General features: G+C 44.6%; 1 protein-coding gene across 1 annotated transcript in view; it reads right to left on the bottom strand.

Annotated features, from left to right (window-relative positions):
* The window catches only part of LOC142501918 (arsenite methyltransferase-like), a 37693-nt gene extending 14020 nt beyond the window's left edge, over positions 1 to 23673 (bottom strand). The window contains exons 1-10 of the mRNA XM_075612510.1: positions 23630 to 23673; positions 19696 to 19750; positions 17286 to 17413; positions 16341 to 16491; positions 14991 to 15127; positions 12486 to 12555; positions 12197 to 12278; positions 7645 to 7776; positions 5961 to 6103; positions 3278 to 3403 (exon numbers count right to left, since the gene is read on the bottom strand). Coding sequence (XP_075468625.1) covers positions 3278 to 3403; positions 5961 to 6103; positions 7645 to 7776; positions 12197 to 12278; positions 12486 to 12555; positions 14991 to 15127; positions 16341 to 16491; positions 17286 to 17413; positions 19696 to 19750; positions 23630 to 23637 — 1032 coding nt within the window. The 5' untranslated portion in view covers positions 23638 to 23673. The remainder of the gene's footprint in view (positions 1 to 3277; positions 3404 to 5960; positions 6104 to 7644; positions 7777 to 12196; positions 12279 to 12485; positions 12556 to 14990; positions 15128 to 16340; positions 16492 to 17285; positions 17414 to 19695; positions 19751 to 23629) is intronic.
* Positions 23674 to 24010: the final 337 nt, after the last annotated feature.

Here is a 24010-nt window from a genome sequence, read left to right as displayed (position 1 = left end):
GGTCATTGGAGCGGGGACCTAACGCGCGGTGCGCCCTGTCGATTTCCAGATCTCTGTTATCAAGTCCTTCGCACAGATTATTGAAGAGGTCGACCAAATAAGGTTTTATTTGTTCAGGGAGAACCGTTTCCGGGACATTTCGAATCCTGAGATTCTGTCGCCGGTCCCGGTTCTCCTGGTCCTCGATACTGTCTTTCAGTAGTCTGATCTCCTCCCCCAGGCGCATAATCTCGTCGTCCGCCATGGCCTGTGCCTGCAGGGATTCTTCCAGCTTACTCTCGAGATCGTCTGTTCTCTGCGTAAGGCCGCTTATCTCTTCCCGCATTCCTGCCATCATTTCTTTAAGTTCTTGTTTAAGAGTCTTATGCAGCCTGTCATGCATATTGGAGAGGAGGTCCTCGAGATATGAGCGTGTAATTTCCCTGTCCAGGGTTGGTTCCTCTGCCTGCGTGCTTCCCTCTCTTTGCGGGGATGCGGCCGCGTCTTGGGGACCCTGCATACCCGCTAGGCCGCGTTTTTGCTGCGGCTGGAAGAATTTTGGGACTCCTTTAGAGGTTGGGGTTTTCGCCTTCTGTGGCATGCTGTGGGGTTCAGACACTCTGTGGATCTGTTTGCTGTCCGTTTCGAGGGGTGGAAATGGCTTTTTTTACCTTTTGATGCGTGAGGGTTCTCAGAGCTCCCTGTTTAACCCACCATCTTGGATAACATCACCGGAAGTCAGACACCTCTTTTCTAATGTAAATAAATCTAATTTAGCTATTAGATAAGGTTTATTCCCTTATCTACCTATGTCATGCATATTGGAGAGGAGGTCCTCGAGATATGAGCGTGTAATTTCCCTGTCCAGGGTTGGTTCCTCTGCCTGCGTGCTTCCCTCTCTTTGCGGGGATGCGGCCGCGTGGTGATCGACGCCATCTTGGGGACCCTGCATACCCGCTAGGCCGTGTTTTTGCTGCGGCTGGAAGAATTTTGGGACTCCTTTAGAGGTTGGGGTTTTCGCCTTCTGTGGCATGCTGTGGGGTTCAGACACTCTGTGGATCTGTTTGCTGTCCGTTTCGAGGGGTGGAAACGGCTTTTTTTACCTTTTGATGCGTGAGGGTTCTCAGACCTCCCTGTTTAACCCACCATCTTGGATGACATCACCGGAAGTCAGACACCTCTTTTCTAATGTAAATAAATCTAATTTAGCTAGCCTCTCCTCATAAGATAGATTGTCCATCCCCTTTATTAATTTGGTGGCTCTTCTCTGCACTCTCTCTAGTTCCATAATGTCTTTTCTTAGGATTGGTGCCCAAAATTGTACTCCATATTCAAGGTGTGGTCTTACTAATGCTTTGTAAAGGGGCATCATTATGTTTACTTCCCTTCCATTCATTGCTCGTTTGATGCAAGATAAGATCTTGTTTGCCTTTGCAGCTACTGCATGACTTTGGGTACTATTGCTAAGCCTGCTGTCTACAAGCACTCCTAAATCCTTCTCCATCAAGGATTCCCACAATTTAGCCCCATTTAATGTGTAAGTCGCCAGTTTATTCTTGCATCCCAAATGCATAACCTTACATTTATCTGTATTAAACCTCATCTGCCATTTACCTGCCCACGTTTCAGTCTCTCCAAGTCCTTCTGGAGAGAAATTACATCCTGCTCTGATTCTATTACCTTACACAATTTAGGATCATCAGCAAAGATGGAGATTTTGCTCTCGATGCCAACCTCAATGTCATTAATAAACAAGCTGAAAAACAGGGGTCCCAGTACCGGTCCCTGAGGTACTCCACTCACGACTTTAGCCCAACCTGAAAAAGTTCCATTTATGACAACCCTCTGTTGTCTGTCCTTCAACCAGTTTTCAATCCAGGTGCATATATTATTACTGAGTCCAATTTGCTTTATTTTGTACACCAACCTCTTGTGTGGAACCGTATCAAAAGCCTTTGCAAAATCTAAGTAGACCACATCAACTGCATTACCCTGGTCTAAATTCCTACTTACCTCCTCAAAGAAACAAATAAGGTTTGTTTGGCATGATCTATCCTTCATAAATCCATGCTGACTATTACTAATGATTTTGTTTTCCATTAGGTATTCCTGAATATTATCCCGTATTAAACCTTCAAGTAGTTTCCCCACTATTGAAGTCAGGCTTACAGGTCTGTAATTCCCTGGTTGTGATCTAGCTCCCTTTTTAACTATAGGCACCACATCTGCTTTACGCCAATCTTGTGGTACTGAGCCTGTGGAAATGGAGTCCTTGAATATTAAATATAATGGTTTGGCTATTACTGAACTTAACTCCTTGAGAACTCTTGGATGTATGCCATCGGGGCCAGGTGCCTTATTTACTTTAATTTTTTCAAGTCGCTTATGAACTTCTTCCTCAGTTAACCAGTTTTTCATTAATATGGAGGTTGTGGCTTCCTCCTGCGGCCCTACTATTGAAATAGATTCTTCCCTGGTAAACACAGAGGCAAAGAATTTGTTTAATACCTCTGCTTTTTCCTTATCTCCAATATTCTGCCTACACATCTCACACTGATTATGTAACAGCAGCAATGGAGCAAAGGAGCACAGCAGCAAAAAATGGATGGCAACTCCAGAATAAAAGAAAGGTATTTAATTCATCAGCTTCCGCTCACAGAAAAAGAAAGCCACAAATGCACCAACGCGTTTCGTCCCGTGGGGCTTTATGCTTTTCAGGGGTTTATTTACAAAGACCACTGGCTGTGGTAGTCCTAGGGACACCACTAGGTCATTGTGCCCCCGGCATACATTTATGGTCATTTAAATTTATGGATGGTTGCAGTGTAACAATCGTTGTTTCAAAGACATTATAAATGCACACATTTATATCTGAGCATCACTTTGTCTCATATTTGCACACTGATTATGTGTCTGGCTTGTTTAATTACATATATTCAGTGCAGGTACCTGCTAAATGGAGGTTACCTTGAAGAGGTTGGCAGACTTCAATCCTATTTTGATCAAAAGATGCAACCAAATGACTCCTTTGTTACACAGACTTAGCGTCTAAATGTAAACATGTCACTAGTATATTTTAGCCCAATTGGTAGGAGTGCAGGATCTGTTCTTTGTTTTCCAGGCTTGTTTAAGGACTACATTTCCACTTTGCTGCCACAATTACATTGTCCATCATCTTACAATGGCCTGGTTATACAAAGCTATTATGTCAATCCTTAGTGGTCTGTATAATACAACTTGAGTCTCTCTTTGATAACCACGTACAGTATGAAACACTTCATTACAGCATTAAACTGACCTTCTTAGGGCAACACCCTGCAGAAGAAATTCCTTTTTCAAGGGCCCGAAACAGAAACTCATCGGCAAACCTAGAATTCTTCAGGATGCCGCATAATTCTTCATCCACTTCTGCAAATTCCCCTTCCTGACGACAGAGAGCAAAGTGACATCATTACAATGGCCAAAGCAATGATAATTTCCACACGCATTGCTCATTTCTAATTCAGATCATAAATGCAAACCACAGTGACTGGCACTGATAAAATATACGCACTCTTCCCAATTATTAATGTTTTAAGCTTTCTTCTAAAAGATACTTATTGTAATAAAGATGACAAGGGACTGTAAGTATTTTAATCAATATGGTGGTTCAGGGATTCATGTGGCTTCAGTTTGACTTAAATACAAATACAAATAAATGTTTTTGTGGCTTATTACAGCGGTGCGCAAGCTGGGGGCAGGAGATTTTTCGGGGGGGGCGCAGGCAGTTGCAGAGGCCCTGCGCTCTTCCCCAAGGCATTTAAATGAAATGCTTGGGGATCGCGTGAGGCCTCTGCAGCACTCAACTTACCGTGATTCAGACGGCTGTGTGACGTGTTGCCATGGCAACGTGGCTTCAAATGACCCCGCAGCGTCATTTGACGCAGCTGCAAGGTAGGGGGGGGGGGGGCGCGAGCACCAGGGCAGGCAAGACAGGGGGGCCCAGTAGCAAACGCTTGTGCTCCCCTGGCCTATTCTACCTTTGACCAGGCCTCTGTGATGTATGGGACTATTAGAATCTAGAGATAGGGCATCTATTGTGCTAGCGATTAAATGATGGCTATCCCGACACTCGAGTAACCAGGACACTTTTAAAGGTACTTTCAAGGCATTCCTGGAAGTGTTCTACAGAGTGCCAAGGCGCGTTCAAAAGATAGGAAATATGGAATCCTAAACCTTACACCTATTTGGAAGTATAACATTTAGATATTTGTAATCGTTTTAAGGTGACAGATGTAAAAAGGCCAAACACTTGATGTTTCGGTGGTGGCCAGAGACAGATATCCGTTTGTCACTCTGTGTCAACACAAAAGACTTCTGTCTGCTTTGCACCACATAATACTGACGTCATATCTATAAACTGAAGGCACATGGATGTTGGATCTGTATTCTGCATGCAGTGGATAAGAATGTTTAACCAATACTAACATAACCGTTTTTGCGAGTCTCGCAGGTAGAGACGGTTGTCAAATATTTCCTGCAGTGCTTTACTGCCACTGTGCCAATCAATTGGGGTTTCTTTTGGCATTTTTTGGATTAAAATTGAATGTATTTTTAATTTGAGGCTTGTTTTGGACATTGGCAGGTTGCATATTGCCTGGCATAGTGGCGTCTCATGTAAACAGGGCATGAGTGTGCCACTGTGCCAATCAATTGTTTTTTGGCATTTGTAATAGGTATTTTTTCTATGTAATACTGTATTTTATTTTGGGCCTGTTTTTTTTTTTTTTAGCTTGACTATTTATTGCTATAATGTTAAAGCATGCCCATATTTATATGGGCATGTTTTAACACTGTGCCAATCAATGAGTAGTGGGGGTAGTGACCCCGGGATGGTTAGGCATCCTGGGTGGGTAGTGGGGTAGTGGGGGAGGGTGGGTTAACCCCTTAATTACTATAGTGGGTACTAACCGCTAAGTGATTAGGGGGGTAGGGGCCATTAGATTGTATTTTATTTATTGTACTTGTACTGTTGCTGCTGCTGATAACGGAGGACAAGAAAAGTGATGAGGATGAGGACAGCCTTCATCCTGACAGTGGTAAGTGCATGTTTTATTTACTTTATGCTGGTTGATGTTTTATTTGAAATAGGCAAATGCACTATTATCCATATCTGGATAATAGTAATTTTGCCCATTACTGTATGTGTTGGGGGGGTTGTTGGGGGTACAGGGGGTGGGTTATGTATTGGTACAATAGGTATAATTATATTTATTTATAAAAATGTTTTACCAGCAAGTAATACATTGAGAGTTACCTTTCGTTTTCAAGTAAGTATTAGCCACTAAGGTAATGAAGCTGCTTACATTTATATTTTTATTCATAGTGTGCGTGAGCAAGGGGTCTCCTGAGCTGAACCAAGTTGATTTCAGCCTCGGGGACCCCCTGCTTCCCGAGACACAGGCCCCAGTATGGGGAGCCGGTATCCCCGCCATGTTAAAATGCTCTGTGTCACGTGACCGGAGGCCTTTAACATTGCGGGGATACCGGCACCCCATAACGGGGCCTGTAACTCGGGAAGTAGGGGGTCCCCAGACCTGAAATCAATGCAGTTCAGCTCCAGAGACCCCCTGCTACAATACTGTAGTATCCAAATTAAATAAACCCCCCGCGATCGCCTTTTAGAGGCATGCAGTTAGAGTGACTGATTCAGCCTCTCTCTTACTGCGCGTCTCCTCCAGACAGGTAGACCCCGGTAGGATTCACACAGCGGGGACTCCTGCTGTGTGAATCCGATGGGCCATTTAGTCTGCAGTGAACCATCTCAGACCACCACGCAATATATTGCATTTTTCAACCCGAGAAATGGTCGGATAACGGCCGCTGCATCTGTATGTTGAAATGCACAAAACGGTTCATAGATCTGGACACAGAACTAAGCGCTAGAAGCTCAAACAGTAAGAGTTGTTTTCTAGCTGTGCCTTAAATGAGAAGTGCTGCACCTTGAATGTGAAGTTGGCATCAAATTGCAGCTGGTCCTCCCAGCCAGTGACTCCCCCATTGTATATAGCCAGGCATTTTATCTTCTCACTGTTCTGCGGGAGTTTGAACAGGCGAAAGGTGGCAGAGACAAATCTGTAGTCACCTAAAATGAACATGAGACCAGATGTTGATATGACCTTCGTGCATAGTGCTGTAGGATGGGGGCTGGTTGCATCTGAAATGTGTTTGATTGGTTGAAGGCAATTTTTGGGGCCAAAAGATATTCATATTCCATATTTTCACAGGTGAATAAACATCCCTGATTCATTACAAATACACAAGAAATGTATCACAATACAGTATACATTGTCCTCACAGTGTAAACTACAACTGATTTACTTTAATTCAATACGACTACACCTGTGTTGTTTTGCTAATTTGTTTCAATTGGTTTATTGCTTTATTTGACAGCTGAATTTTGAATATGGTTTTATTTCTTGGATTGTGATTTTGAGATATCATTATATCTATATATAATATTCCAAGTTTATTGTGGTAATTGGCTTTTTCTGCCAGCTGTTCTTTATTTCAATAATTCATTACGACTGATGAGGTTTTACTAACAATAAATAAATTACACTGAGGTAACCTTGAGAGTGACCATTAATACAAAAAGATGAGGGATCTTATTAAATAATTATACACTAGAATTATTCCGATTCAAGTAGATACAAAAGATTAAACAAATCTATATTGTTAGGATACCAAAAAATGCCTTTTATATCTTCGGTTTACCAGAGCTTATTTACGACATCACTCATGTGCCAATATTACATAGACAGCCATTAGAATATTTGTTTTATATAAAGAAGTGTCAAGGTTAGGAATAATCTAGCTCATTTCAGCGGGTCTTTTCTCCCTGGCTGCGTGCAGAATTCAGGCAGCACATCAAGGTCTTTGGCTGCAATAACTATCTAAAAAATGTAGCTTTGCATTTGAAAAAAAAACAAAATACCACATTATCTGCAAACAAACCTTTCAATGCAATGATATGAGTAAATTAACTTTTCATTGTATGCTATAAGATATACACAAAAGAAATAAAACATTCTCTAATGCAATACAAGGTGCACTCTGCTGGTTATGTGCTCTCCCTAACTTATGTTTTGTACACGCTACATTGTTTTTGGATCTTTTTATAGTAGTTGAATATAAGCGAGTAGTGCCCAACTCTAACCAGGAACTTTAGATACAATAAATTGTTCCCAGCACTTTTCTTAGTCTAATCAGGAACTTGTTCCCTTTCACAGGAAGGAATCACCCTGACTGTATCGTCCTACTGAACACCCTGCTGACTCTATTTACTGTTGAGAGAATAAGGGCCATATTTAAATCAAAATGAGTTGTTAAGGTGCCTATTCATTTAGATGGGGTGTAAGGGCCTTATAGTTTAACACTGCTTAGTTAATATGGCCCTAAGAATATTTAAAACTATGGAATACACGGAGAACTTTAGTGAAGAAGTGGATTGGAGAACAATTATATCATATGTTTGACCTAAGTGTTAGAAAATCTGTGTTAACTAAAATCATGTAGCCATCTTTTATGTGAGATTAATTTATATGTATACAGCAATAAAGATGAAAGACAGCTACTGGAATAACGCTGCATTAATATGGTGGAAACCTCTCCCAATAAACGTACCGATAATGTCTTCCAGCGCCTTGTTGTTTATAGTGATGTAGCTGGAGGTGACTAAACGCGGGGTGCTGAATCCAATCTCTTCAGCAATCTGGAAGAGGTCCTTCCACCATAATGCTCCACTAATGCACTCCCCTGCGTCACAAAAGATAGGAAATCATCATTAAAAGGGAAGTTGTATGAACCCTTCTGGAGACATGATAACAACACACTTATTTTATGGAAACATAACTGAATACAAGGGTTGTGTGTCCAATGTAGCATAAGCTTTTTAATTTTTTACTTTTCTAAGGGGACAAAAATCAGGGTCTCGTCTGCCTTTGTTATTTAGATGTAACCCTGTTTTCCCCCCTCAATCTTAGATAGGGTCTAGAGGGGAAAATCCTTCACTGGTTATTCATGGTAGTGTGGTGCATACCTGCTGATAAACAGTGGCCCTGAATCTCCCGCATGGTGTTATAGGGGATGTCAGGACAGGCTTCTGGGGTATTACCCGAATCGTACTCACGGTGAGAGCGCCCCCATCTCTTGCAGCCCCCAGAGATGTGGGGAGAAATCTCTGCAGGAGAACTTATCTCTTCTTCTTCCTGATTGATTTCAGTCTCAGGCAAGAAGTGTGTGAAAGCAGATGTTCTTTATTCTCAGTACCCTCATAGCAATCAAAGACAGTGTACAGCTTACACTGAAATCAATTCTCATCAACGGGTCCTCACCTTCAGGATGTCCCTGGACATTCACTCCCAGCCACTGGCCACCAGGAGCAGTCCTTGCTCTTCCCTTACCCTCTGGTAGGGTAAGGGGACTAGTCTCCCTTCCTCTCCCCTCAGGGAGGGCCCACAGTAAGCAGAGCCCTGAAAACTGGGTGGGGTAGACTAGCCTCTCTCAAGGGTAGAGGCAACTGGCTAAATTGAGGAAGTACAGCTCCTTAAGTCAGTTCTAGAAAGAACCAGCCCCTTGCCCCTAATTGGACGCCAGGCCTGATTGCACTACCTTCTCTGACTCACTGAGCTGTAAGGTGTGGGGAAAACCCATGATTACTCCTGGCAAACCTACCCTTATTAGGGATTACTGCCAGGAGGAGGGCAGACTCGTAGCCCAAAACCAACCAGGGCTACATATAGATGTTGATTCTTGAAGAATGTTCCTTCTTTGCGACTAATCACTATACAGTATAGAGTGGTTGGTGCGTTATGTTTAATTTCTACATCAGCCACCTGTCATCTACGTGAACATTGAATTCTTTGGGGTGTTCTAAAACAAGCTGCAAACATGCACAGTAGCAAAAGAAACACATTGTAATTGAGTTATTTGGTATAACTAACTTATTAAAATATCACTGCACCAGTAAAAGTCAGATCGATGCATTGCCCCTTCAGAACATCTGTTTTCCTAAATGTAATGCGTGTTTGATTCTTCCATGCAGGCTTCAGCTTGGGTTCCCTAGGATAATATTGTGACCCGAAACTTAATTCCCTTTATTTCTTTCCAGGTCTGAAAGTAAGTTCATTTGTGAGAGCTTTCTTCCATATCTTTATCCTATTGGGTATCCAGGTTGTGGTCCCCAGTCCATCGTGCACCTAACCTTCTGCCAGATGCCAGCGATGTCCCTGAGAGGTATTAAACTCTGTTCTCCTTCTCAGCCTGCTGCTGTACTGCCGCTGTGACTGCCGCTGTGACTGCCGCTGGGACTGCCGCTGTGACTGCCGCTGGGACTGCCGCTGTGACTGCCGCTGTGACTGCCGCTGTGACTGCCGCTGTGACTGCCGCTGGGACTTCCGCTGTGACTGCCGCTGTGACTGCCGCTGGGACTGCCGCTGGGACTGCCGCTGGGACTGCCGCTGGGACTGCCGCTGTGACTGCCGCTGGGACTGCCGCTGTGACTGCCGCTGTGACTGCCGCTGTGACTGCCGCTGTGACTGCCGCTGTGACTGCCGCTGTACTACCGCTGGGACTGCCGCTGTGACTGCCGCTGGGACTGCCGCTGTGACTGCCGCTGTGACTGCCGCTGGGACTGCCGCTGTGACTGCCGCTGTGACTGCCGCTGTGACTGCCGCTGTGACTGCCGCTGTACTACCGCTGGGACTGCCGCTGGGACTGCCGCTGTGACTGCCGCTGGGACTGCCGCTGTGACTGCCGCTGTGACTGCCGCTGGGACTGCCGCTGTGACTGCCGCTGTGACTGCCGCTGTGACTGCCGCTGTGACTGCCGCTGTGACTGCCGCTGTACTACCGCTGGGACTGCCGCTGTGACTACCGCTGGGACTGCCGCTGTGACTGCCGCTGGGACTGCCGCTGTGACTGCCGCTGGGACTGCCGCTGTGACTGCCGCTGTGACTGCCGCTGTACTACCGCTGGGACTGCCGCTGTGACTGCCGCTGGGACTGCCGCTGTGACTGCCGCTGTGACTGCCGCTGGGACTGCCGCTGTGACTGCCGCTGTGACTGCCGCTGTGACTGCCGCTGTGACTGCCGCTGTGACTGCCGCTGTACTACCGCTGGGACTGCCGCTGTGACTGCCGCTGGGACTGCCGCTGTGACTGCCGCTGTGACTGCCGCTGGGACTGCCGCTGGGACTGCCGCTGTGACTGCCGCTGTGACTGCCGCTGTGACTGCCGCTGTGACTGCCGCTGTACTACCGCTGGGACTGCCGCTGTGACTGCCGCTGTGACTGCCGCTGTACTACCGCTGGGACTGCCGCTGTGACTGCCGCTGGGACTGCCGCTGGGACTGCCGCTGTGACTGCCGCTGTGACTGCCGCTGTACTACCGCTGGGACTGCCGCTGTGACTGCCGCTGTGACTGCCGCTGGGACTGCCGCTGGGACTGCCGCTGGGACTGCCGCTGTACTACCGCTGTGACTGCCGCTGGGACTGCCGCTGGGACTGCCGCTGTGACTGCCGCTGTACTACCGCTGGGACTGCCGCTGGGACTGCCGCTGTGACTGCCGCTGTACTACCGCTGTGACTGCCGCTGGGACTGCCGCTGGGACTGCCGCTGTGACTGCCGCTGTACTACCGCTGGGACTGCCGCTGGGACTGCCGCTGGGACTGCCGCTGTACTACCGCTGGGACTGCCGCTGGGACTGCCGCTGGGACTGTCGCTGTGACTGCTGCTGTGACTGCCGCTGTGACTGCCGCTGGGACTGCCGCTCTGACTGCCGCTGTGACTGCCGCTGGGACTGCCGCTGGGACTGCCGCTGTGACTGCCGCTGTGACTGCCGCTGTGACTGCCGCTGGGACGGCCGCTGGGACGGCCGCTGGGACGGCCGCTGGGACTGCCGCTGGGACTGCCGCTGTACTACCGCTCTGACTGCCGCTGTGACTGCCGCTGTACTACCGCTGGGACTGCCGCTGGGACTGACGCTGGGACTCCCGCTGTGACTGCCGCTGGGACTGCCGCTGTGACTGCCGCTGGGACTGCCGCTGTGACTGCCGCTGTGACTGCCGCTGGGACTGCCGCTGTACTACCGCTGGGACTGCCGCTCTGACTGCCGCTGTGACTGCCGCTGGGACTGACGCTGGGACTCCCGCTGGGACTGCCGCTGTGACTGCCGCTGGGACTGCCGCTGTGACTGCCGCTGTGACTGCCGCTGTGACTGCCGCTGTGACTGCCGCTGTGACTGCCGCTGTGACTGCCGCTGTGACTGCCGCTGTGACTGCCGCTGTGACTGCCGCTGGGACGGCCGCTGTGACTGCCGCTGGGACGGCCGCTGGGACGGCCGCTGTGACTGCCGCTGGTCTCGCCAGAGAACTCTCTGAGGATTCTAAGGCTGTGATTGTAGAGCCTCCGCACGCCACGCGCACCTCTAGGAGGCAGGCTATTTTTCAAAATACAATTGGATTTGTTTTTGCAGCGCAACGGCCAGGTCACGGCCACGTCACGTAAGTGGTTCAGCCACTGAGGGCAAACCGCTCATGTGACATCATGGCCACGCCTCCCTGTCGCCTCCCGATCGCCTCCAGCTAGAGGGCCTGTGACATCACGTGCGGGCGCTATAATCACGGCCTATTTGTCTAATGCTCAGCACCTGTCCCCCATGCCCAGCCAGCCCTCCCCTTCCTCCCTGTCTGGTTATTGTGGTTCTCCCTTTAGGACAAGCTTGCTGCCTTCGTGTCCCTTTGCTGCTTCCCTCTGACCTGACCTCTCTGCCTGTTTGCTAACCATCCTTTGCCTGCTGCCTGCATTGATCTCTGCTTTGTTCCTGACCATTCTTTGGCTGTCGCCAGCCCTGACCTCTCTGCCTGTTTGCTGACCATCCTTTGCCTGCTGCCTGCATTGATCTCTGCTTTGTTCCTGACCATTCTTTGGCTGTCGCCAGCCCTGACCTCTCTGCCTGTTTACTGACCATTGCTACTCGCCTGCCAGCCTCTCCCAGCCCCGCAGTTTCTCCCGTGACACCGGACTGCTATGCGGTCATATGACAAATCTACACGTGTGGCGGTGCTGTTCACCCCATTGGACATTATAGGATAATATTTAGATGGGGAATAGGAATGCGATTTGAGATATAGTTTGCCTTTTAGTGCTTTTATTTGGAGGTTTTGTTTTTGGCACTTACCCAATAGCACTTTGTTCTTCCTCAGTTCATCAGGAATTGCCTTGTTAACATATACATCGCTAAAGTAGATTTCTCCGCCATCCTAAGAAATAGAACGTTTTCTTTTAGCATGCTACTTGGAAAAAGGTAAAAACAAATAATCAAAGCAATAATATATAAATCCATATGCATATAAAATATACTCATATGCAAACATATATATTTATGTAACTTAAAGGCCGTTGTGCGTTGATTTCAGAATAATGTGTTGCAAACATTTTTTTTAAACACTATTGTGTTCCTACCTTACCTTTAACACCCTGTATGCCTCTTTCAGCACTGTCTTTTTATCAGGGGAAAGGTTTAACACACAGTTAGATCTACAATGGAACAAAATAATTATCATTCATTATCAATCACAAATACATGAGTCGTTTTCGGTCCTCAATATCAATTTATGTTAAAATAGTAATAATGTATTCCTATTTGACGGTGACTGTCACATATTGCACACCTGTGAGCACGTGACCTGTATATGGGATAAGGGTTAATACACACAGCTATCTAGCTGATTCACTTTTCTCCACAGATGACTAATATCTCCCCTCAATCAGTCCCAATATATCTTCTGTCACGAACAGCACAGCACTTAGATATGCAACCTGGCTCTAGCCAACTCACCTTTCTCCAGCGCAAAGTACTTCCAATGAGTTAATATTCACCCCATACTCAGTTACAATAATTTCTGCCACCACCAAAAGATAAACGCAAAATTAATTGTATTTGCTAGGATATTTGGTCCCTGTTTAGTAAAGAAAAACTATGCACTTAACACACAAAAATCTGTTGCAGCAAAATGTGTCAGAAAAGGTATTTTACTCTCTACCAAGCGTGCAAACAGTTCATTCAGAGCCCAAAGTAAAGTTTGGCCTTAATATTAAAAAAATACAGCGATTAGGTTACACAAAACGATTATTACAAGAACAACCAGTTAAAATAAATGCAGATAATTTCTTCAAATAAAAGGATAAACATAAGATACGTTACCACATGTCATAGGTTCTTCCCAGAGAGGTCGCTGGCATAGGAAAAACTTAAATTCACGTGCCTGTTCCCAAAACACACATCTGTTGAATTCTAATTTCATAACTCTTTGCTAAGACCTATATACTCTTCTCCTCCTATTGAAACCACCATAAACCCGCCCCTGTCATCAATCAGCCACTTGGCTGACATTTACGACCTAAAAGAAAAAAAACCTATCTTCTGATGTTTTAAAAAGTTTTCTCCAATATATAAAAGGCTTCTTAACTTTGTTTCTCTAATACCTAGACAGACACCATCTTCACTGTTGCGTCTGTGTACTTAACATACACTTAACGGGACTGGATTTCGCTGATATTTTGGACCAACACGGATGCTTCTCAGCTGTGGTTTTTTTATTACCTTCCCATGTGATGCTTAGGGGCCAGTGTGTGACAGCAGGGATATTTGCGGGTTGTGGGTTGGCTTTGATTGGCATCGGTGGACGCACCCTGCGGTGGGCTCACCGGTGCTGGTCTATCCCTCCCACCTACCCTTATTCTTACCTGTGTTTTTTTTCTCCACACATATATGGGCTCTGTCTTATATTATCTTCACACAGCTAACAATATTCCCGTAGTCTCAATTAAAGACTTTTATTATTGTTTCTCAATAACATATACTTTAAGTTTATTTACTTGGCTTTTTCCTTCATGTTTCTGGAGCGCCGGACAAGGGACTGGTTCCTACACTTCACTACTTAACATACAGCCTCCATCTAAAATTTGTCAGCCCAACGTCAATTTTTGCAGGAGAAACAGATATCTGTCTTTTGAACCTCCTAATCACCAAGTGTTTGGAACCATTTGCTTTGTCTCATTGCAACGGTTACAAATATCTATTTAGTATTCTTGTAAATTGCTGTCAGGCCCAGAATGACATATTTCAGAACTTTTGAACGGTAGGTCTAGTCACACCCTTTGGCACAATATAGAACCCCTCCTAAGAATGCTTTTCAAGGTGTATTTAAAAGGGTCTTGTTTATTCTAGTGTCAGGAAAGCCATATGGGATTAAAATATCTGGCAAGACAGATGTTCACTCGATAACCTCAGTCCTATACAACACAGGCCTGGTTTGACAGGCCATAAAACAATTATTGTATTTTTAAGGCAATTCGGAACTAGTCCATTGTGTGCCAGATTGATTAAAATACCCAATACCTCCTAACATACTGTATTCATTACAGTGACATAGTTCGCTGCACTGTACATAGTAGAACTGATCATGTCAATGACTCATTATCCTGAAGAATTTACAATCTAATGTTTGCTACTAGGAGGTAAAATTACTTTCTAAAGGCCACAAGTATTTGGAACTGGGACTTAATCTGGGTCACCCTTATTCAGAGGACAGTACTTGGTACTCCCTCTCAACAGGTATGTGTTTCCATAATGTACCATTCATGAAGATCTTGAGGGCATAGTGTTATAATGTAGGTACATCTTGCATTGAAGGCTTCAATGTAACTTTAAAATACTTCTCGATCCTGATCTGAAGGTTCCCTGGGACATACCATATATCACAGGTCCATGATATATCTACAGGGTCTTGTTATAATTAAAACTATAATATAAACCTTGATAACAGACTATAAAATTCGTCAACCACTTTGTAATGAACACATTAAGCTAGGCAAAAAGTCTCTTTGATAAATATTTGGCCAATAGAGAAAATATATAAGCCTATTTGATTACATGATGTAATGTGGAATTGTTCAATAAAGCTACCTACATGATAATATCATAGCTCTCGTCCTTTAGGTTGGCAGCTTGAAGATTTTCAATGTACCCAGAAATGAAGTCCACATTGGGTTGCTGGAAACCAAATCTCTTTGTGTGATAGTCAATGTACCGTCTTGCTACTTCCACCTAAAATACAAAGTATAAATGCACAATGTAAAGCCCCGGTATGGGAAGATTACAGAGACAGTATGCAGTATAGGCAACTCTTCTGCACTAATGTCTACAATGCTCTACATTCACCTACATTCACCTTTTCTGGTGTTGCAAAATGAAGTATAATAAATATACAATTTAAGTGTAACCGCCCTTTGGGATTAATATGGCCGCAGCCCCGAAGCATAGCCCAGCCCCATTGGGAGGGCCCTTAGCGGACTCTCTCCCAGAAGGCCACATGATGGCATTCAGTACCCGCAACGAGAGTACTAACCACAGACAGAGAGAGAGCGTAGTACAAGGCCGACAGGGGCCCAATGGAGACAGAGCACTATCAACGCTACAAAGCAGAGAGATCCTTCAGGAAACAGGAGTTAGTTACGCCTCAGCACCTTCCTAGCGGGCAGAGATAGGGGGGAGCTAGGGAAGAGGATACAGGCAGCACATACAGAGAATATGGTACAAACAAAGTGACGTGTAAACGAGACTTTATCCATGGTGATTAATACAGATGCTGTTTGTATGAATAAAGTTCCTGGTGCCCACCATTGCATTACCAACGCCCCCAGCCTGCACATATCCAGCACCCTGACAGGGTAATCATCTCTGAGCAAGCCATGTTCAGAGAGAATTGATGTAAACTCCCTGGGAGCCGGGCAGGGAGGGTTACATAAGTAAATATGGTAATACACAATAGAAATGGAGACCTACAGTATATTTGTGTTGCTCTTAAAAAGAAACCCATTTACCTACTCTGTTCCAGAATACTGATGTTAAGATTACGTAAGGGTAGCCATTCATTTTATATAGCACTGCCCATATAAACTTTGTAGTATATAGGACACAAACAATGTCACTTAAGGAATTATATGCAATACGTGACCCGTAAATACATCTAACCCAAGTTACCTACAGGAGTGGTGAAGATCTGACGGGCTTAAACAGTGCCATGTTCTCGGTCACATAGGGATATGACATTTTGTGTGTCCAGACATCCCTTATGGACATTCGTGTGTACATTAAAAAAAGATATAGGAAGCTATAACGCATCACATCTCAGTGTATTACAAGCCCGCAGACAGTGTAGGTAAATGCTGCAGATATATATGAGTCACAAGCATTGAAATAATCTGCAGGTGTAAACTCACATCCAGGAACCCGCTCCATATGGTGTATATTACTGTACCTGCTCGTCAGTCATGTCTATCCCAGTGACGTGTCCTCGCTGTCCCACCAGCTTGCTGAGCACGTAACAATCCCTGCCACTCCCACTGCCCAGATCCAAGATCCTGCAGTTCTCCAAGCACTCCGGTACCACAATGCCACAGCCATAGTACCTGCACAAGCACAGACATTGATGGTAGCGGCAGAACTTCTTGGCCCAGCCACCTACACCAGCATTCTTCCTATTTACTTTAAAGGTTTAATCTCCGTTACATTTTTGTCTTTTGCTCAGTGACCAAAGTGCCCGCAAAATGCTGCGGTCCCACATCGGCAGTCAATAAATTGTAGACCTATTAACTGAGGAAGAGTTTTTGATTGTATTTATGGAAAGGTTTATATGATATTTATGCTCTGAAAACAGAATGAGCCTTTTAATATAAATACATGTATCTTTAGGAAAAATGAAGTGGAATTGTAGGTTTCAAAGTAACAGAATAAAAAAAAAAGTGGAGTTAACTCCTGGTCTGTGAACAATAACTTGGTCACGGGTGCAGTTTACTGGCCAGTAATGCCCTGTTCTGCAGGGATTGTTACTTCAGTATCTTCACATTTGAAACACTGCTTCTTTCCCTTTACATTTCCTGTGGTTCTCTTGTGTATATCCCGGGATGTTCCATGCACGTTACTGAGGTTCTATCTCATCGTTCCCGTGTTTACAATCCTCCAGCCTCAGAGCAAGAGAGTCACAATACAAACAGATGTGCTTTGTGATCTAGGGATGAGCACAATGTGGGTTCAGTTATATTAAACTTATAAAGTTCCCACCATGTAATTCTTACAATGAACATAATAGTCACGGTGACTGAGATTGATTTCATGATAAACAGGGAGAGGTGGTCACGTTACAATACAAACACTAATCAATACCACAGGCTACTCTGCTCCTCATTGAACATGGATTCCATACCGTGAGGAGACGTCTTCATGAACATCACTCAGTGCGTCTCTTATGAATTTCGGTAACGGTTTAGATGGAGTTACACAGGCGTTGGTTTTCAGGTCCTTTGCCGTTTTTAAACATTTTCCATAATAATCCTGTTGAAACAAAAATCTGCATCTGAAACCTATATTCACATCCCATAGATATTACCAATCACTCAACTTTGTACCAAATAACGTGGGATCCTTCCCTATCCACCCTACTAAGCCCACGGCCATAGTAAGTGTGACAGTACGAGCTACGTCACATGAGCTACGTCGCATGCATGGAGCACACAAAGCCTGTAAGGGCTGGGACCCGCTGCGCCCGGTGGTGTGGGCGGCCGCGTGAGCGCAACTCACTATTGCTGTTTAGCCTCACGATCCGGTCCCAGTCCCTCCTCACTGCCAACTGACTATGTACTGTGACGCGTCAGCCAGCAGGGGATACCAGAGAATTGTGTTCCCGTGCGGCGACGCGTCACATGGTATGCGAGTCAGTCAATGGGGAGGAGGGGAGGGAAGGAGCTAGATGGGAGGCGCCTTGGGCGGGGAGCAGGGAAGGAGCTGCAGGTTAAAGTGTGTGTGTGTAAATGCATGTATGTGTGTGTATGTATGTGTGTGTGTGTGTGTATGTATGTGTGTGTGTGTATGTGTATGTATGTATGTATGTATGTGTGTGGGGGGGTAGACGACACCACGATCAGATCCCGCCCCCCTCCCTCCCACTCCAGCCCCCCTCCCTCCAGCTCCGGCTCCCGGCTCCCTACAAACCGCATATCGCGGTCTGTGTCTGTCAGCGCCCCGCCTGTCTGCAGTGCGTGCGCGCTGACTGAGGGAGCGGGGCCTTAGCCTTAGGCAATGCGCACGACTATAGGAAGCGCGCGTGCAGGAGCGCAACGGCATGACCAATTTTTTGCGAGACAAGATCTTTTCATTGTGTCTCACGACGGCCGGGTTACGTGCGCTGTTCAGCCAATGAGGGCGAAGCGCTCACGTGATGTCATGGGCACGCCCCCAAGCCTGAAATTGGAGCTGCTCTTGGTGGCGTCTCCTCCTCTACACTCCACGGGCCACGATTCGCCTTTGCTGCAGGTGCGCGAGACATCACGCGCTCGGTCGCGCCTACTATGTGCGCTGCTTATGACAGCGTTAACTCCTGTGCTTTAAATTAAAGCTGCAATCTCCACTAGGTGTTATTTTTTAATAAACAAGAAGATATCCAGGCACACCAAGGATCATAGTGAAATGGAAAATGCGTTTATTAAATAGGAGTTGATGTTTCGATCCCACCTCGAACCCTTGATTAACCCCCACAGTGTACTTAGGCTTTTTATTACATAATTGGAGCCAGGGGGGGGGGGCCTCCAGAGCGAGATCGGGCTATTTTCAGCTCAGAGGAGCCCCGGTTACCTAGATAATTACTGCGTAAATTGCTGCTGTCAGGTCTCCAGCTGAGGAGACAATATGGCCATTTAAATCTCACAAGATCTGCCAATAGGAAGCTACAACATCATAATTTGCCCTTTCCAATTGGTCAAACCATGGCCCCCATATTTGATTCACAGTGAGGAACACCAGCAACTAATGCTGTAATTATCACGGTAACCGGGGGGCTCCCAAAGCTGAAAGCAGCACAGAGCAGATCCAGGGGCCCTCCTGGTACCAATTATGTAAAGAAAAATCCATTTTTTCCTGGGATTGCTACTTTAATGCATTGCAAGTAAATGTTGTAAGGGCATTGGGTGAAGGCATCATTAATGCGGCAGTACCATCTGCTTCACCTCTGAGTTTGTTTTCACACCACGAGAATGGGGAATGTGCCGCCCGGATTAGGGTTTCAGGAGACAAAACCTTCCACCCACAGTGACTGTCACATATATGGTCTTAAACAAGAAAAACATTGTATACTAGTTGAGTGGATGGAACTTTTTCATGTCAGGCTCCTATTCCATCTCAATATGCTTCAAAGTCATCTTGTCCTTTGCTTAGAAAGATTTCAGGTCCATAACATTAATGGTGGCAATTAGGCAAATAGTGCCATATTTACTAAGCAATTCTAAGCCAGAAGGTACTTTATGCCATATTCAAATGAATGGACCATAAAGTACATTACAGCTTAATAAATAATGCCCATAATGCTTATTATTTGACAGTACCATTGATCCATTGGCTCCCTAATGCCTCTTACGGTGGCATCACAGGAGCAGATAGAAGCCCAGGACTGTGTAAATCATGTCAATATAGCGAGTCTTGGCTCGGGAGAAAGGAAATGATGCAATAACAGCCTTGCACATATATATATTATTGGCATTATTTCAACAAGGAAACTAATTAAATGAATAAGTGAAGAATGTGTGTGATGCACATAGGAAGCCCTGGCTTCATGGGGGTATCACCTTGACATCTTCATGTGTTTGTTGACCTTGTGAGCAACAGCTGGACCCGGCAGCACTAAAACAAGAGCAGATATTCAGACATTACATTAGCAGTTTGTATCCTCACAGTTTCGTTAAAACATGGACTTGGGGCTGTTAGGAGCCCGGTCTCGCTAAGCAAAACCCTTCACGTGTTCTTCAGAAGCACAATGTTTATAGACAAGACTCATCACAACTCTCCTGGGTCTATTCATCAAACATTAAAACCTCCTATAGTGTTATAGTAAAACTACATAAACAATCCATCATACCCTACTTCATATTACCCAATTATTAGTTGGTGGCTCCTTTCAACAAACGGTTTAATGTTTTGTACATCAAGTCTTACCTTTTATTTTATAGGATATCTGTTTCTATGCTATTGAGTCTGTGCTATGTAAAAGAATTGCTGGTATCTCCAGAATAAATTATATTTTAGATTCTTCGTAGGTAAAGGGACGTGAGTTATAAGTAAAATCAAATGACAAACACAGTGTTTGAATATATTTTTTTTTAAAGTATTTTGCTTACATTTTTGGAGAAACTGCCCAGCTGAAATGACAGCATGACTTTATTCAAAGGCCATTATTTGGCTGGTCAGAGATCTGGGGTTGGGCGTCAATCTAAGACCTCTATTTGTACAACAACTTAGGAGAATGTTTATAAATCAGTACTTTTTAGATGGTATGTCATTCCAAATGACTGGACCAGTTATTTCCGGGCTCTTTGGATCAGTGCTGGAGAGCATGTGGACAGGTTGGGGATGGACAGGTTGGGAATATCTACCACGTTTCGTGGTTTTACAGAGAGAATGTAGGGTTGTTATGTTCTCTGTTTAACTGAAACCCTTCACTTCTTCCAAACACACTTGCTAGACACAGGCAAGTATGAAACAAACTTATGTATTTAACATAACATAGTATTTAGTGATTTGCCTCAGGAGCTGCATAGAGCTGTGTCTGCCTGTAACACGAGGTTAGAACTCCTCCTTCCAAGATGGATGCCTTGTGTTCTCTGGTCTACCTCAGTCATTTATCTTCAAGATACAGAACTTGCTTGTACTGTTTAAAGCTTGACACTTTAGGAGTATAATCCAAAGGTTAATAGAACACACTTTAGAGATTACGATCCCCCTTGAGCCGGTGAAAATTTTATTTTCTAAGCTTACAGACAATTCGAACTCGTAAACTGATAACCCGCGTTCCTTCAGCGGCCAGATGCGCAATTGCTGCATCGTGGGGAAAAAACTACCGCACCTTCAAGATGAATGATTCCTCAATAACATAATGCTGATGGAAAAGGTGACCTCTTTCCTGAGACACATGGTTAACAATATCTGTACAGTTTGGAACCCGTGGATAAATAACCAAGTTTATAAATAGATCCAAGAGGCCTAGACTCAGGAATTAAAATGTGATCTTGGGATCTCAATGGGACTCATACGAGCATTGTCCTGTTTGTTTCGCCTGGGTGACTGTTAAAGTATCCAGCGGTTGGGATCTGAAAATGATGGGATCTGGAATTGGAAGGTTACGTGTATTTTAGAATGTCTGCTAGGTTTAATATATAAATATTAACATGAATTAGAGACCGTAATAACCAATTGATGGATCGTTAAACCAGCAAAACATGTGAAATCTTATATGTTTTTTTTTTTTTTTTAAATAAATCAGTTCTGTAGTATTAGATAATAGTGACTGTTTTATTTTCAATTTTTTATTCAACTCTTAATGCCATTTTTAATGAGTTATAAAGCATCTTTGGATTTCTATAGCAGGATTAGCCCACCTCCAGCAGTGCAAAATCTTTGCAACACTTTTCTGTTTTTGATCATTTGTTGACAATGTTCTCAGTAGTTTGAGCAGCAAACTGTATCAATAGATAATGTTACCTTAGTAATATCAGGATACATTGTAGCTGCTGAGTTACACTGACTGAAAGATTGATTGGAACTGAAAGGTGGCCATTATGTTAGGCAAACAATCAGGACAGATTTATAACAGGGGCACCAAATGATTGCCAGTTTAGGTAAGAATGTAGAATTATACATGGTCACATGCTTTACATTAAAAAAGACAGGGGAGGAAAATGGTATTTGCTATGAAAAGTGTACAAATTTCTATCAATACCGCTGCTTAATCAAATTCTTAATCCTGGTGAATAACCAACTCATATCCTATTCCAAAACTACATGGCTACAGATCACTGCATTTAAGCCAAAGGGTCTGCTACTTCCACTATAGAGTGGACTACACTATATAATACACTGTGTTTTATACTACAAGTTTCTTGGCGGGCCTCCAAATTTGCATTGTGTACAAATAGATTGTTTCTAAATTAAGAGGTTCAACAAACGTATTTTGTATTTTGTACAGCCCCCCAGATTTGTAAGTGTTTTTAATGTTCTTGTTATTTGTGACTTATCATTAGAACGTTTGAACGAAAGTATATTTTGTATCGTTTTCACAGATCTTTTCCTTGGGGTCTATATAAGTTTGCAGCTTAAAGGATCTTCCTTTTCCGCCATCCAATTTTCTGAGTAAGAATTTAGCATCCTGCTTGCACCCCGCTTTTTACACAACAGTAACTTGTGGCTGAGGAGGCTATTCTATTTAACATAGTTCATCTGATCTATGTATATTTTGTTGAGCTATGGTGATAGAAATACCCCCCCGTTTAATTATTTGGATGAACAACCCGTTAAAGCAGCTGATAGACGTTTGTTTTTTGCATTGTATTTATTTTCTTTTAAAACTCTGATGCCCAGGAGATACATTTTTGAAATATTAAGTGTCCGGGAGGTTGTGATTTTTAACACACAACGATTTTTTTTTTTTTTTTTTTTAAACAGTGCACGCTGAGGGGCAAAATAACAACACTGTAGGAGTTATACACCCTTCTAGGCTTCAGGGGGGATTGCTGCTTTAGGCCATGCGTATAGTGCCCGCAACGGCGACGTCGTCCAAAAACAAATACATTGCCGCCGCCGCGTGCGCTTATAGTAAGCGCGACGGCGACAATGCGACGGAGCGACGTCGCGTCGCCAAATTCGGAAGCTGGCAATATTTGATTTTTCAAGGGCCTCATGTGACAGCCCCTGAACCAATCAAATGCGAGAAAGCCTGCGACGCCGCAGCAAAGTGAAATATAACTTTTGCTAGCGGCGACGGGTGATGTCACCCGTTCCGTCGCGGGCACTATACGCGCGGCCTTAAACAGCCCCCAGGTCCCTCGAATACAGGACAGTGTCCAGCTAACGGTCATAAGCACAGATACAAGAAGTCATTTTATACACGTGTCACTGCTACAGACCTTGCAATTGGCGTGAATAAAAGGTGAGAAATGCCCGATCCTGCACATACACTTACACCACATACAGGTATATCACAGGCAACCCTATGACCTTCAATCTATCCAAAGTGGGAAATGCAGCAATGTGGTGGTACTGTATGCATTCATTGTAACCTTCTGCTTGTGTTACTTTTCTATGTATCTGCCTCAGTGCCTATCCGAGGACTCCTTACATTGCATTGTCTCATTTAATGTATGCACAGTGATTCTGTTATATTTCCCTGCTCAGTCTTGTAAAGAAGTTCCTCAGACTCCTGTTTGGTAAAGTACCTGGTGTTTAAAAGCTGCATTTTCCTTTATAAACACCATATTTTGCCCCCTACAGAAGAAAGAGGATCAGACACTTCTCAGCAACACACATAGTACAGTATATACTATATACACTCACAGAGGACTCCGGACATGTGACCTGTGCACCTTATATAACGTGTACTTTAGATAACACATTTACTACCAAGCACTAGAGCTAAGATCCCCCTGATCATTCCTCATTTATATTTGTTAACAAATAACACTTTCCTGAGCCCATAATCTGCAATATTTGTTTCAAGAGCAAAGTTGTTACCTGCACATTTTCCACGTCCTTCAAAAATGGCAGCTCCCTTACAGCCCATAATACATTGCTGTTTAAAGCTACAGTGTACATGGTACAGGATAATATTTTACAGATTGCATGTAGTTCAGCAGTTTTTCCTTCTCCAATGCTGATCTTGAACAGAGAGAACATTAAAAGGAATCGAAACTCTGGGTTGCCAGGTGTCCAGTACTGAACAGGATGCCCTGTATTTGGAAACTCTGTCCAGTAAAAAATGAGAGATAATACTGGACATGAATGTGTCCGATATTACCTCTCTGGACATAGTGACCTGACCGACTTGGGGGGCCGCTGGATTTCCCCGAGCAGGGTTTCTGCTAGGGGGCTGGGCAGCTTCCTCCATCCTGATTG

Source organism: Ascaphus truei, chromosome 8 (assembly GCF_040206685.1).
Source record: "Ascaphus truei isolate aAscTru1 chromosome 8, aAscTru1.hap1, whole genome shotgun sequence".
Taxonomy (NCBI): Eukaryota; Metazoa; Chordata; class Amphibia; order Anura; family Ascaphidae; genus Ascaphus; species Ascaphus truei.
This window is presented reverse-complemented; position numbering and strand designations above follow the sequence as displayed.